This window comes from Ambystoma mexicanum, chromosome 2p (assembly GCF_040938575.1).
Source record: "Ambystoma mexicanum isolate Mex_15411 chromosome 2p, UKY_AmexF1_1, whole genome shotgun sequence".
NCBI lineage: Eukaryota > Metazoa > Chordata > Amphibia > Caudata > Ambystomatidae > Ambystoma > Ambystoma mexicanum.
In genome coordinates this window covers 1,019,781,623-1,019,796,015 of record NC_090923.1, presented here as the reverse complement: position 1 = coordinate 1,019,796,015, position 14,393 = coordinate 1,019,781,623, and the positions used below count along the sequence as shown (strand labels likewise).

The following is a 14,393-nucleotide window of genomic DNA, read 5'->3' as shown; positions in this document are numbered from 1 at the left end:
TTGCACTATTAGGGAAATGTGGAAGTTGGCATTGGGATGTGAAAACGGACAGGTGTCCATTGGGCTGACCTCGGATATATCTGACAGCATCTTGGTGCCCGTGTGCCGCATCCCTGCTGGGTCAGCACATTCAACATCATGTTATTAGTAGTAGCCGAGTATATTTGAGCAACATGCTAATTATGCTAATTATGCTAATTATGGTAAATAGATAGATGATGTTGATCTGGGTGTTTTCAGGATCATTGTTCACACAGCAGCATTGTTCAGTAAATATGTATGTTTGTTTCAGGGCCATAAACACTGTGGAGCTCATTTTGGGGTCCGCCATGGCATAAACGGAGGGGTTAATGCCCCCATTCATGCTCCGGGGGGGATTTTCATTGTTTTTGAAGATGGAGGGCGCGGGCGGAACAGGAGTTATGCTTCCGCTTCCCGTTCGCCCTTGGCTTTCAAAAACAGATTGCAGACAGCATATCCTCTATTTGCACTTGCAGATTTGCACAATAATGGTCACAGTCGTGTATCGTGGAAAGCTGATTTGTGGTAACATGACCCCCGAAAACCAATATCATTGCCAGCACCCTGGAAAATTTGAGCAACACTCATATATACTGTGGAACTAACCTGCTATGTGAAGGCAGCACCCTGGCTTATAATAGTAATTCGGATCACATATTGGTTCTGCTTACGAGTTTGGCAGTATTTTGGCTGTAAATCAGTTGAAATACTGGCAAAATCAGTTACCGTTACCGCCACTTGGTCCTGTGGATTTACTGTGGGATGACAAGTGCTAGTAAGGCGGTGTAAATCCCCATTTTTGGAGTCCATAGGGATTTTGGTGGAATTAACGAGAACGGTAATTCTGCAGCGGTAATGTCGCAGATATTTTTTGTTGAAGTGGAAGATTTACCTCCAAGAGGGAATCGAGTTGGTGATATCCCACACGGCTGAGAAGTAATTTTATATTAGCAGTCTGTTCTAAAGGGAAACTTACTATTTTAAAGCTCTACCGGAGCTGGAGGTTGCCTGGTGACGTCACCAGGTTGGAAGGATGGGCTATCGTTTAGAGGGGAGGGAGTGCAGGACAGCACGGAAATTGATTGCCAATTGGCCAGCTGAATTTTAGGTGTTCTGTGCTCATGGCAGAGAGGGTGTGTGGGGCTGCTACGCGAGTCCACATCCCATGGATCTAAATAATTCCCAGTCTGAATTATCCTAGACACTGCCCATATATATTTCTGTTCGTATGGAAAGCGGAGTATTATTCCCAGCAATGTTAGCTCCCCTCCTGGGAACACATTCTGCACATTTGCTGCACCCTCCGAGGGCGTGTGAAGGCCTTTACTTCCTGGGGGAGAGTCCCTTCCTCACCTTTCTTTTTGGGGAGCTCCCGCTTCTCTCCATCTGTGGGAGTTGCGGTCTCACCCTTTCTGTGGGGCGCTTTCATGACCTTTTCATGGCCTTGCAGCTCCATTACCTAAGGAAGCTTATGCCTCTCCCAACCACCACTCCTGTCCTGGATCTGGGGGCCAGACACCCACTTACATGCAGTTCCGTGCTGCCAGGTCCCGATGGATGAAGCCGCGGCTGCTGAGGTAGTCCATTCCAGACGCAATGTCCACCAGGAAGCCCACCAGCATCCGTAGGGGCACCGCCTTGGGGAGAAAAGCAGAGGATTTGACTGTGAGACATGCATGCACGATGGAAGCACCAAACCACCCATGAGCAAAGTGCAGTGGGATCTTCAGAGCAGAGCTTACTGGGTGGAGCCTGGGGATTCTGGGTAATCTTCTAGTGTACACAAGGCAAGTACCAAAGTGCCTGACCCAAAGACTTGAAATGTATAGGAACATGGCCTTTTCACAATCAGTGGCATAGGCTATGCTGGACTCAAACTGCAAAGCAATTCCATAGAATTGTTTTCCAAAGACAGTGGGCCTCATTACAAGGTTGCCGGCCTGGTAACAATGGTACTGGTAAGCTTGCCGGTACCGTTGTTACTGGACCGGCAAACTACGAGGTCTGTGAGCGGGTGCCTTTCAGCCCGCCAAGTCTGACCTGGCGGACAGAGCGGCACCCGCTCGCAGACCTTGACGGATGCAGCGGCACCATTCATGAATGGTGCCGGTGCATCCATCCTCCTCATTCCCATTGAGCCCAATGGGACTCAAATGGGGAGTAATATTTTTCGGCACCCGGCAATGGGCAATTACCGGGTCTGCCGGGGCTGTAATGTAATGCTCATTACTCATGATTCATATTTACCGGCATGGCTACCGCCAGAGTCATAATGAGGCCCAGCCTAGGTGCTGGCAGGGTGGCATTGGCTTCACACGCCTTAGAGAATACAGCACACATTCCTGTGTAAGATGGGAAATGTACATGGAGTCCCAGATTCAGAGACCCTTGAAGGGGTGATCATGGAGAAAGCTCATTAAGCAACATTCCAATGCGGATGTACCAGTTCTGGAAAGTGGCCATGACACACTTCCAACCCTTGCAATCACCAAATGATACAAGCAAAACCTTTGGATGAATATTGCAAAACCTCAAATAACAAGAGGATTCTATGACCAAGCTCCCCTATTGGCAGCAATTCCACATTCAGGCCTGACTCCAATGTGGTGGGTTGTGTGGATTACTAAAGGGATAATCGGACTGGGCCAAACGGTCAAAGGCAACTCCGCACATTGCTCTAAAACCATCTCACTCTAGGCTATCTAACGTCTGCATGCTAGGGGGACTTGTAGAACCAAAGCCAGATAGAATAAGAGAAAGTAAGAGTGAAATACCAAAAATCAAACACCTTCTAGCAATAGGTGGCAAAACTGAAAACCAAGGCATCCCTCATACACAAATGCTTGGTGCTAGGCAACACGCAACCTTTCACTAAACCCAAAAAAGACTGGGAAGAGGAACTGAATGTGTCTATCTCAGAACAAGAGTGGAGAACATCATTACAGACGTCTACAAGATCATCCCAAACATGCAAACGGTCTGAAGGCAAGAGAGGATCTTACTGAGGCGATATCTGCACCCCAAAACATGTATTCTCATGACAGTGGGGCTGGAGATGCGCTGAGTCGCGGGCAAACCTGAACCATACGTTAACTGAGCGGAAAGACATTCAAAAATGCCCCTCGATGACTGAACACAGAAGGGGTGCTCACTAGGGACATGATAGCGCTGAACGACCCTTCAAATCTCAGCGGCCTGGTCAAACATGTGAGATTATGTTACGTTAATAGGCTTTTATAGCACACCAAATGAGGAACACAGTAGTTTCAGGGAACCTACCGACCGAGGTGGTCTAATAGCACGGAGACATTAAAAGGACGTTTTATTTTCAGGTTGAACCTTGGCTGACAGAAATGTCAGGCAAAGACGTGGCAAATCTCCAAAGAACATTCGACAAGACTCAACATCGCGAAGAAACCGTTGACCTTCTTCAGAATCCATTCATGGACATATATATCGAACTCCAAACTAACCCCAAGCAGGAACTACTTTTCCATGATCAAACACCTGACTGCATACACCAAGAGACTCTATCCTACGCGAAGCCAACACAAAGCGTAAGATTCATGTGACATTGTTTGTTTATGGGTCCCAGTGAAATCCTTTTGATGTTTTTGTGTGTACTGTTATTGTTTGAATAATGCAAAATACAAAAAGTAGTGGAGGCTGATGCCAGGCCCTACCATGGGCACCTCCCGGTGCTGCATCGCCAGCAGGAATGAGCGCAGGTCTCCGTGCCTCATGAAGGGCAGGACCAGCAAGGGCATCGGGAACTCCTGCTCCTTGGTGTCTGTGAAGGAAATCCCTGCATGGAAAGCAACAACGCATGTCAGGGCAGAATCATTCTCCACGCCACGCCTCCTTTGTATCTCTCTGTCACATGCTCTTCATGCCCGCCTCCCGCCCCTTCTCTCCCATCTGCTTATCCCTTTCTTACTTTCCTCATCCTGTCCCTTCCGCCCTCTCCCGCTGACCCGTCTTCTAGTCCACCTATCTTCCACTTCTTTCTCACACTACACCACACCCCGCACCCCTTTCTCCCACCTGCCAAACCCCTTCATGCCTCTGTCTCTGGTACCTTTACTGCTACCTCTCTCCCACTTCCCATTTCTGTTTTTTAGCTCAACCTATCCATAACACTCGATTCTTCCCTCATTACGCCTGCGATCCATTTCCCTTTCTTTTGCACAGGAATTTATCTTCAATTATGCCTGAGAGCGATGGTGTTCGTCAGGGACCAACGGTGGACTTACCCAAGAGCTGGAGAACATTTGGGTGGTCAAAGCTCTTCATTAGTGCTGCTTCGCTCATAAAGGACCCCATTTCCTCTGCCGTGCATATCCCGTCTGGTAAGTGAAACAGAGGAAACTGTAAGACACCCACATCACAATAGCTATGATGAGCCCCAACTCCCGGGAGGATAGCTCAGGGGCAACGTGCTCACCTTGGAAGCAAGACGAGACGGAGCACCACAGGGTCGATCCCTGGGTCCGTGCTTAGAAACCTCTGGCTATTAAACGTGTTATAAATAACATATCATGTCATATCATATCCCAGTCCCTGATAAAGAGACCCAGTGGAATGCTGTGGCACTGGAAATGGAACTAGGGCGTGCCATCTGAGAGAAAGGGAGACAAGCTGGTGAAGCCAAGCTCAGGTTGCCCATACTAAAGTTAGGATTGCATACGATGGCACAGCTCAAGAGGTTAATCGTGGTTTACTCACCCCCAGGATCCGAATCCAGTGGTTGGTTGAGGGGGCTGATATATGGGAGGAAGCTCTCACGGGATAACAATGTTTTAATGCCGCTCCAATAAGGCCACACCCTGGATGAAGTCACTACAAGGGAAGTGTGCATGCATTTCTCCAGACGGTGATCTACAAAGGGGAGGACCATTGATAAGGCTGCTGATGGCTCTTTAGGCCTGCCGCCTAATGCCAATACCAACTGAAGGCCTACTATTGTATTTACCCAGAGCTGTAACTAGGAGCTCTCTGTAAACCCTGCCATTTGACTGGTCCAATGGCATTTCCTAAGCAGGTCAGTGCTATTAAACCCAATCGACTGGAATGAAACCCGCCTGAAGACTCAAAGTGTTGCAAAGCGAGACTTAATATGGCCGCTCAATGCAGCAGTGGAATCCAACAATGAGGTGTTCACTAAGCACCCCATTCTATTTCCGTTCCAGGTGCAAACCTATGAGCAGCATTAGCCCCATACACCCACCATCTACATAACTGGGTGCCCTCATGTACCCACCTTTCATGGTCTTCACTGCCACCATGACATCCTGCGAGCCGGTCTGCTTCAGGGCTCCCTCGTAGACTGATCCAAATTCTCCTGCAAGGTGAGAGAATTTGCAGCCATCAGTTGACCCGATGCATTCCTTTTCTGAGCAGCACCCTGCACCTTTAGTTCAGGAAGGGCTAATGGATCCCCCCTGCAGCATCCTGAGGCGAACGCGTGCATCAAAAGGGCAACTTTACATAGTCTGCACAGTGTGTAGCTGGGATAAGCACCTACAGCTGATCCAAGGACAAAGGGGTGAGAACCAAGATGGCGGAAGTGCTGTGTATCGTATGAACCCCAGGAAAAGGGGGAATCCCACCCACCCAGCACCCTGAGCCAGAGGCGGAGTCTGCGGAGGTTATGTGGCCTCTCGTCCTTTCCGCCGGGCATGATGCAGTTACTTCATGGCTTTGAGTGGGACCCAGGGCAGGTCCATCTTCACAGAGACTCAGGAGCACTTGGAGTGCTGTACAGAGAATGACACCAGGTCTCCTGGCCTATACCTGGATCTGGTCCTGGGCAAGGAGTGACGCTGGTCTCTTGTTCAGTGAGAATTTAGGCTCCTGGGGAGGGAGTGGCTCTATATGACTGTGAGTCTCAGCAGAGTGGAAGGTTTGGGTTATTGGATGAGGAGGAAGCTCTGTTTCTTGTCACTTCTACTAGAAATAAGGGCTGTGGCTCCTAAAATGAGTGTGGGCCCCAAGACAGGAGTGTGGTGGGAGCGGGAAAAAGAAGGATCACAGATCTTTTGTCTCTGCACACAATGGGGATGTGGAATCTGGACCGTTGGCCCGGGTTCCCCGTGCAAGTTCCCTTGTCTCTTCGGCTGATGGTGCCCAGGAACCTGGAACCTGGCACGAAGGCCCCGATTCCTCTGCTTTTAGACTGCAGGACCCTAGTCCCTTTGCTAACTGGGCTGTGGAAACCGGCTCCAGGGTTCCTTTACCTCATGCTCGGATTGCAGTAGTGGCTCATGTGGTCTACCCTTCCCACCGGGCCCCTCTGTTGGCTGCTGAGAGCCCCTGAAGTCTCAGTGGATGCAGTAATAATCCCAGGCACTATGCTGTAAGCACTTTGTGGATAGCCAGCTGGGCAGCATCAGACTGAGCTAGCTGGTGCTGCAGGACATCTGGTTGGTGTTGTACTTGTAGTGTTGCCATGGCTCTAGGGAGCTCTATCTATAAGAGCCAGCTACACCTGGATAACTACAGCTGACATCACTTGAGAGACCCACCGGTTGTGTAGCTTCCTGTGCTATAAATCTTTTCTTTTGCATAAAACAAAATATGCCCCAGTCCTGCAAAATGTGCCCAGGAGCCTCTCATATCCCCACTATTCAGAGAGACACATGGCATTGGGCAAGTCTGGGAGACCTTGAGTAACGGGCAATTCCTTCGATGCAGAAGCGGCCATGGCAAGGCAGGGACTGAAATTGCTGGGATCTGTTTAGTTCCAGCTTGTAGCCTGCCTGGAAGAGCCTGGTTAGCGTTACACCAACAGAAAGCAGGAGGTACCTTTTGACGCCCGGTGCCAACTGGTGCCCTACGTACATAGCTACGTGACATTAACTGTGCATGTTTGGGGAGTAGGCATTAAGGCATTTGGATGCATCGACACACACCTTGCAGCTTTAAGCAGCATATATATCCGACACAATGTAATGCTTTGCATCAGGGCAATCAGCTCATGGGCAACGCAAGACGACGCGGAGCAACACAGGTTCGATCCCCGGGTCCGCGCTTAGAAACCTCTGGGTATTAAGTGCCTTATAAATAACCAATTACAATGACAAAATCTCATGTGGAAGTTAGATTTGCGGCATGCTATGTCCTAGCTCCTGGTTGCCCATAGGTAGCTCCTGCTTACTGTGGGAAGCTTGATGGCTGCTTGTATCCCCGGCTCCTCCCATCTTGGCATTGATTCATGAGGGGTTCCTGTTGCAGAGGTGGCAGAGGGCTCAGATGAAAGAAGGACTACCCCAAAGCCAGGAAAAAGAAAGTGGCACTCATCCTGGCAGCAGAGAATGACAGAACACAGACCCAGCCTCGACAGCCAGCATCAGTCGATTGTGCCAAGAGGGAAAGAAACACCTGTTCACAAAATAGCAAATTAGCAACATTTCGTATGAATAGACGGTGGTATGGGGGCTCAATATGCCCCATGGACACGCGAATAAACACCTGGAAATTGGGGGCAACTGCTGAGAAGGCAGGTTTCAAGTCTTCATGTGTGCTCTCAGTAGGCATGTATAGTGTCTTCTCACCATTCCCCCATTAGACCTTCTGCCAGAGAAAGCAGAACCCTTCCCCTATACCCCGCCTCTCACCTGTGCCAAGTTTCCGGCCCAGGGTCAGATGGTTCCGGTCCAGCACCAAGTCTTTTAGCGTCTGCTTCAGAGAGTTGGGAATCGGTAGGAGCTGGACTGCGGAGAGAGTAGAGAGAGGCTTGAGTTTGGGAGTTTATCTAATATTCCAGCTGTGCATCAAAGTCCTGAGAGTGATGGGAGCCTGGGAGGGGAGGAGGAGTGCCCGGGAATGACGGATCGGTGGAGATAATGCAGGAGGCTTCCACCACTGGTCCCGCTGGGCAACACAGTAGACAGCCCTGAGCAGTGGCACAGTCTGCAGAAGGAGCTACATCAGTAATCATACTCACTCACTCACTCATTTATGCTGCCCCGTCCCACAGCTCCCAAACAAGCATGTTCTGTCGGCCCTTTTGCTGGTGGGAATGGAGGACAAACAAGGGTGTGCTTGAGTGCGCAAATATCCCGGCTAGGCGCAAGATTACAGAAACTTTGCACCGATGCAAGTGCAAAGTTTGCACGGTATTAGCACTAGGGAAAAGTTTGCCCTATTTTTAAAAACACCGGGACACATTAAAAAACCATTGCACCTCGACAATTGCAGTTTGTCATATTAAAAGCACTAGGGCAGAAATTGCCCTAGTGCAAAAAAGAGGCATTTTTGATGCCTTTTTGCATCAGGCCAAACTTTGCCCTAGTGCTAATACCATGCAAACTTTGCACTCACACGGTGCAGTGTCTGCTTATGTGTAAGAAAGCTCAGTGGGGTTAGACATGTGTGCAACGTGCAGGTCCCAGGTTCCATTCCTGGACAGGCCGAGCAAGTTTTTTGTGGTCATTGAAATGAGCATCCTTGAATTAGGTTATACTATGAGTTTCTTGTGTTCGTTGTTGCATAAAGGATACTTTGTACATACGTGTTTCGTGCACGGTGAACCGGCGGTACCTCACGGCGTGGTCCACCTGCAGTTCGGTGCTGTACGGCTTTTTCCTCCTCAGACGCCACAGGACAGCAACTCCCACGGTCAGCAGTGTCAGGAGACAGCCAGCCACCAAAGGCACCAAGATCCTGGACAGACCCCAGAGCGCGGGCTCCGGCGGCCCCACGAACTGCATGGTGGTGTGCTCTGCAGGAAAGGGATTGAAGAGGCGTAAGAAGGGGGTACACAGGTAGCAGGGTATACTACATGAAGGCAAGGGCTTGAGGTGGGATTACAAATGAAGCAGAGAGCCTCACATGTTGCCGAGCAATGTTTGAGGACGCGGCCTAGGAAGTGTCTGGCGTAACCTGAGAATACCAAGTAGTGCCTGTGTCAGTGTAATTAAAGCAGTGGCTTAACACGGTAGAGTTTTCCTTCCTGGATTAAAATAGAGTGACATCTCTTTTAACATGTGTCCTACATATAACTAATCTGCAGTCAAAAAATCAAACGAAATAAAGATTTTAAATATAACATCAATATAACATCCTAAGAGGTCAATTCACTTTCCAGCCACTCAGTTCTCTTGAAAGCACGCCATGATACCTACAGATTAATTTTAGTAAATCATTCTACTGAGAAGATTTAAATATATGTTGCAAAAATCAAGCAATGTTATCATATCGTGCTTTCCCTCCCTTCAATATTAGAAAACAGTCTAATTTCAAATGTAACGATGATGTGATTCTAAATATGGCTCACAGTGACATCTAGTGGGCAAAGAGCAATACTGTCACTCATCTTTTCCTTTACTTGAAATAGCTTGGAAATCCGGTCGGAGAAGACAGTCCAGGGTGCCCTGTCCGAACCCCATCTCAAGGGCCATTTTTGGAGACTGCTGGGCCTGAGCCCCTGCTTAAAGCTCTTGGAAGGTTAGACAGATTAGTGAGGTAGTGGTGACACAATGAAGTTTAAGTGCATTTGTGAGTAGTATCAGCTGTGCCCAACTCTGAAAAACCCGTTCACAAAGTAGTTTTTGGTCTTGCCACAAGTTGGTGGCAGGCTCCTGTTATGTGTGACCCTCCCAAGTGTATTGCTCTTTTAAGATGAGGAGAGTTATGTGTGTCTCTCCCAAGTGCAGTGCTTAAAGTGGGCCGGGGCCTGCCGGGGCCGGGCCCCGGCAGTCTCAAAAAAGTGGGACTGAGCCGGGGCCCTGCCGGGGCCCCGTCCCACCGCCCGCAACAATGGCAGGATGCATTATCCCGTCGCGGCCGCAACGGGAGAGGCGCTTGCCATGAAGTCAGGCGATCTGACAGAAGTGGCAGCCAACCACAGCGACGCTGTGACTGGCTGCCACTTCTGTCAGTCATAGTAACTGCCTCTGGTGACCCCTCGTGCGAGAGGTCACCAGAGGCGGTTACTGTCCCTTTGTTTCCCCAGGTCACCGAGGCGTCTTTAACCCTCGGCGAACCTGGGGATTCCTCGACCTATTTCGAGGTTTATAAAAGATGGCTTTGAAAGTACACATTTCAAGCCATCTTTTATAAAGCTTTGACGACGGACAATTTTGTCCGTAGTAAAAGCTTTATAAAAGATGGCTTGAATTGTGTACTTTCAAAGCCATCTTTTATAAACCCAAAATGTTTAAGAAAGATGGCCTGAAAACTAGGCAAACCGTAAGGTATGCACACAAATATATATACATGTTATATATTTGTGTGCGTACCTTGCTATGGTGTGTGTACTGTGCAAGCCATCTTTTATGTTTAGAAAAGATGGCTTGCACAGTACACACACCATAGTAAGGTACACACACAAATATATAACTTTTATATATATTTGTGTGCATACCCTACGGTTTGCCTAGTTTTCAGGCCACGCCCCTCCCACAAGCCACGCCCTCAAATGAGGGCCCCCCTCGATTTCTTACCCCACTTAAAGCCCTGCCCAAGTGTATTGCCCTTTTAGGATGGGGAGTGCGATGTGTGTCCCTCCCAAGAGTAGTGCCCTTTTAGGATGGGCCATGAATGAGCTCCTGCATGCAAGTGCCTCAGAACGGGTGCAGACTCCAACAATGGAAGTCCTCTGTCCGTCTCTCATTTCGGGCCTCAGTCAGGCCCCCATTGTGTGACCACGGTCCTGCAGGCCCACACTGTGTGATCACGGTCCTGCAGATCCCTGCTGCTCTGGGCCCCCCAGATCATCTTAGTGCCCTGGGTCCACCCCAGGCACCCTCTATATAGGATGCTCCCAACATCCATGGTGCCCCTGGCACCCAAGCTGTGCCCCCATGGCCTATCAGCGTCCCGCCCTGCAACAATCACAAGTCTGGGTGACCCTGGCAATCCCAACAGGGTGCTGGGCCCTACAGCACCTGTGAGGCCGGGTGTGTGCCTACAGCCGGCCCCACAATAATGGCGACGAGGAGAAGGGCCCCTGTGGTGTGGTCACCCTCACTCAAGATGGTGCTCGTGCGGCCGGGTGGAGGCGAGACTGCAGCCCCTGCGGCTTTCGCCACTCATTATTTGCCTGCTCCCACCGGGGAGAAGAAATGTACCCCAAGAAGAGTGAAGACTCCAAGCGGCCTCTGCCGTGGTAGAAAGGGCGAGCGCGGTGTTGGCAGCGCTGCAGCAATGAATAAAGACATCTCCCACCGGAGAGAAGAAATTCGCCCCCAAGATGGAGAGCGCTCTGCGAAGACACCAAGCGGCTCTGCCGCGGTATGGAGGTGAGCGTCGAGCCCCCGAAGCATCCCTGGGCCGCCCTGCGGTGAAGGATGAATGATGCTCCTGTGTTGGAGCTCAGGAACAGAGAGGTCCGCTGGGGAAAGATTATACTGGGCTGGTAAAGGTGCTCTGTGTTGGAGTAAGAAAAAACAAGCGCTCCATGCCGGCAGTGCCCATATGTCCCCAGGGCAAGAGCAAGGCGAAGGATACGTGCTCCCGCCATCGGAGCTCTAGGTGAAGACTGCAAAGAAGTTACCCCATGATTCCCGGGCCGATTGGGCGGTGAATCAATGCAGCACTCTGTGTCAGCGAAGTGCCAGGTAGGAGTAATAGCCCTTTGCGAGTCCTGGGCCCACAGGTGGTGTCAATCAAGGCGTCGGGTGACGGGGAGCTGTGAAAATAGAAGCCCCAGTAAGATCCCCGGCTTCCGGCGGTGAATTGCTCAGAGCTCAGTGTCGGAGCAAAGATTTAAAGAGCCTGGGCCCGACCGGCAGTGAACGAGTGAGAGGTCTGTCATCAGAGTGGTGGATAAAGGTAGAAGCGGCCCTGCACACTCCTAAAGAGTTTCTGGGCCTTCGGGCGGTGAAGTGTGCAGCAGCTCCACGTCAGAGCTGGGAAATAAAGAAAGTCGCGAGGCTGATGTTGCTCTCTGAAGGGTCTGGGGCGAAGAAAGTGTACTCCGGTATCGGAGTTTGGAAAATAGAGGCCCCCTGCCTAATGAACATCCCGGAGCTAATGGTGGGGTTGAACGTGCTTCGTGTAGAAGCCGAATGAAAAGGTAAAGCGCTCCATGACAGCCCCCACACCCCCTGCAAAAGACGGGCCAGCAAATACACAGTACTCCTGTCATTGGAGTATCAAACCAGGAAAGAGCTTCACAACATGCCAGCAAACCTGGCCAACATAGTACAGAGTGTCTCACTGCTACACAACACACCAGTGCCAATAGCCCCAGGCCTGCAAGGCCTGACGCCCTGCCACCAGAATCGGGTTTCTTCCTGCCCCGCCTGCGTCCACTTCTGCCAGCACATACCATGCTAGTACTACCCCTGCACCCTGGCCGTGGACAGTGACTGCCAAGAAAAAAAAGGGGGGATAATGGAAAGGAGAAAGAAAAGAGGGTTGAAGCTCACATGAGTGCTTGTGCGACCCCTAAGGCTGGCATCGGCATGCCAACAACTCGAAAAAGGGGGCTGGGAGATGTGGCTGGTACCGCTCCAGGACGAGCAAGTGACACGATACCCTGCCATCCACGTCTCGCTGCCTGCCCCAACATCAAGGGACTAAGCCAATGTGGCCCCTGATGCTCCCAGGTGCAGCTTTGCCGGCATTTGAATTGTGCCATCAACAGAGCTCGACCAGTGATAGTGACTATCATGAACAGACACTGATGCAAAGCGGACTGGTCTCCTGCAGTCCTACGAGTCCTCAAAGAAGACTCAGTAAACATGTGTTTAGATGCTGTGAGCCTGCATGTAAATGATATGCTTAAAGTGTTCCCAGTTAAATGGATGTGAAGCTGGGTTCCCGTAGTTTGTAAGCATGCTCTAAATGGTGCCAGCAGCTAACGATGGCGTCATTCGGTGGTTGACATTTCACTTACCCCAGGTTAATATAGGGTCTTGTAAAACATGGTAGAACTGCCAACATACCACCAACAGTTCCCAACCCCGATTGTCTCCCGCTGAATATATGTAGAGTGTTCGATATGTGTCATATGTCTGCAATTACCTGAGTCCCTGTATGTGTATCATTGGTCTATCCTACTATTTGTCTACCCTACAATTCCTAAGTGGTATAAGTATTGTCATTCTGTAATGGGAGGGAATCATTTATGTTTCAGTACCATTTGTTTTGTCCGTTATGAAAAAGGAGGAGTGTTATGTGTGACCTTCCAAGTGTATTGCCCTTTTAAGATGGGGAGTGCGATGTGTGTTCCTCCCAAATGTATTGCCATTTTAAAATGGGCCATGACTGTGTTATGGCCCGACCTAATAAAAGGAGCTCCTGCAGGCACGTGCCTCAGAACGACTGCAGATTCCAACAATGGAAGTCCTGTGTCCGTCTCTCATTTCGGTGAACACAGTCCTGCAGTTCCCTGCTGGTCTGAGCGACCCAGATCAGCCTGGTGCACTGGGTCCACCCTAGGCACCCTCCATCTAGGATGCTCCTGGCATCTAATGGTGCCCCTGGCCCCACCCTGCAACAATCACAAGGCCGAGTGACCCCAGCAATGCCAACAGGGTGCTGGGTCCCCAGCACCCAGGAGGTCAGCTGTGTGCCCAAAGCTGGCCCCACAATAGCTCCCATCAGTTGCCAATAGGAGAGAGTTGACATACGAGAGAATTGTGCTACTCTACTAAAAGTCGATTGCCTTGAAAAATAACCAGCAATCAAGAGCACTAGAGTGGCCTTCAGAGCCTCAAGGAGGACCCCACTCCTTTTAAAGTAATGCCTATCAATCTGACCAGATGTCTGTCTCCCGCAATCCCCCACAAGTCCACTCATGCTTCTGGACTAGACAGATTGGCACCAAGGCCAAACTAGTTTGTGTGTCAAATACCACCGAAACGCACTGTTAAGAGTAGTTTCATGCTGCCTCTTGTTAGGGGTTCGGAGAAATTCTCCGACAGCTGGGCAACAGTTTACTCCACTGACAGAAGTGGCCGTGTTTCATGCAGTGCGGCTTGTCGGTCAGGTAAATTGTCAGACCCCCCCCTTCCTGGTGTAAGCACGCTGCACTCACCGACCATGCTTGCTTGCTCGCTCTAAGGATGCCTGCGGCCTCGCTCCCCCACGTATCTGTCTTCATTGGGGGTGAGGTGCTCAGAGCTCCTGAACGCCGGGCCATTTCAGCTTCTCTGCCTTCTGCTGCCTGACGGAGGTGGCTGGTACAGGGATGGGCGCAGGGCGTGTCGACGCCAGTGCCAGAGAAGTGGAGGGCTCACAAAGCTAGAGCGTCAAGCAAGCGACTTTAGGGGCAGGCAGCCTTTTCAGGAAGATGGTATGTTGCTTAATGTATGATGGTATTGTATTGCATTTAGGCTATGTAGTTTGTCAGCATTGGAGGGACATTTTTGCTGTCCTTGTGTGCTCATGTTTCTAATTTCCATATAATTGTCATGACTGAT

General features: G+C 50.3%; 1 protein-coding gene across 2 annotated transcripts in view; it reads right to left on the bottom strand.

Moving 5' to 3' along the window:
* LOC138567045 (tyrosine-protein kinase receptor UFO-like) overlaps window positions 1–14,393 on the bottom strand; it is a 254,020-nt gene that overhangs the window by 21,628 nt on the left and 217,999 nt on the right. For both annotated transcript variants that reach the window (XM_069644873.1, XM_069644874.1), the window contains 6 exons: window positions 8,534–8,743; window positions 7,638–7,733; window positions 5,282–5,362; window positions 4,275–4,367; window positions 3,705–3,826; window positions 1,549–1,658 (listed from right to left, as the gene is read on the bottom strand). In XM_069644873.1, the coding sequence (XP_069500974.1) occupies window positions 1,549–1,658; window positions 3,705–3,826; window positions 4,275–4,367; window positions 5,282–5,362; window positions 7,638–7,733; window positions 8,534–8,743 (712 nt within the window). The remainder of the gene's footprint in view (window positions 1–1,548; window positions 1,659–3,704; window positions 3,827–4,274; window positions 4,368–5,281; window positions 5,363–7,637; window positions 7,734–8,533; window positions 8,744–14,393) is intronic.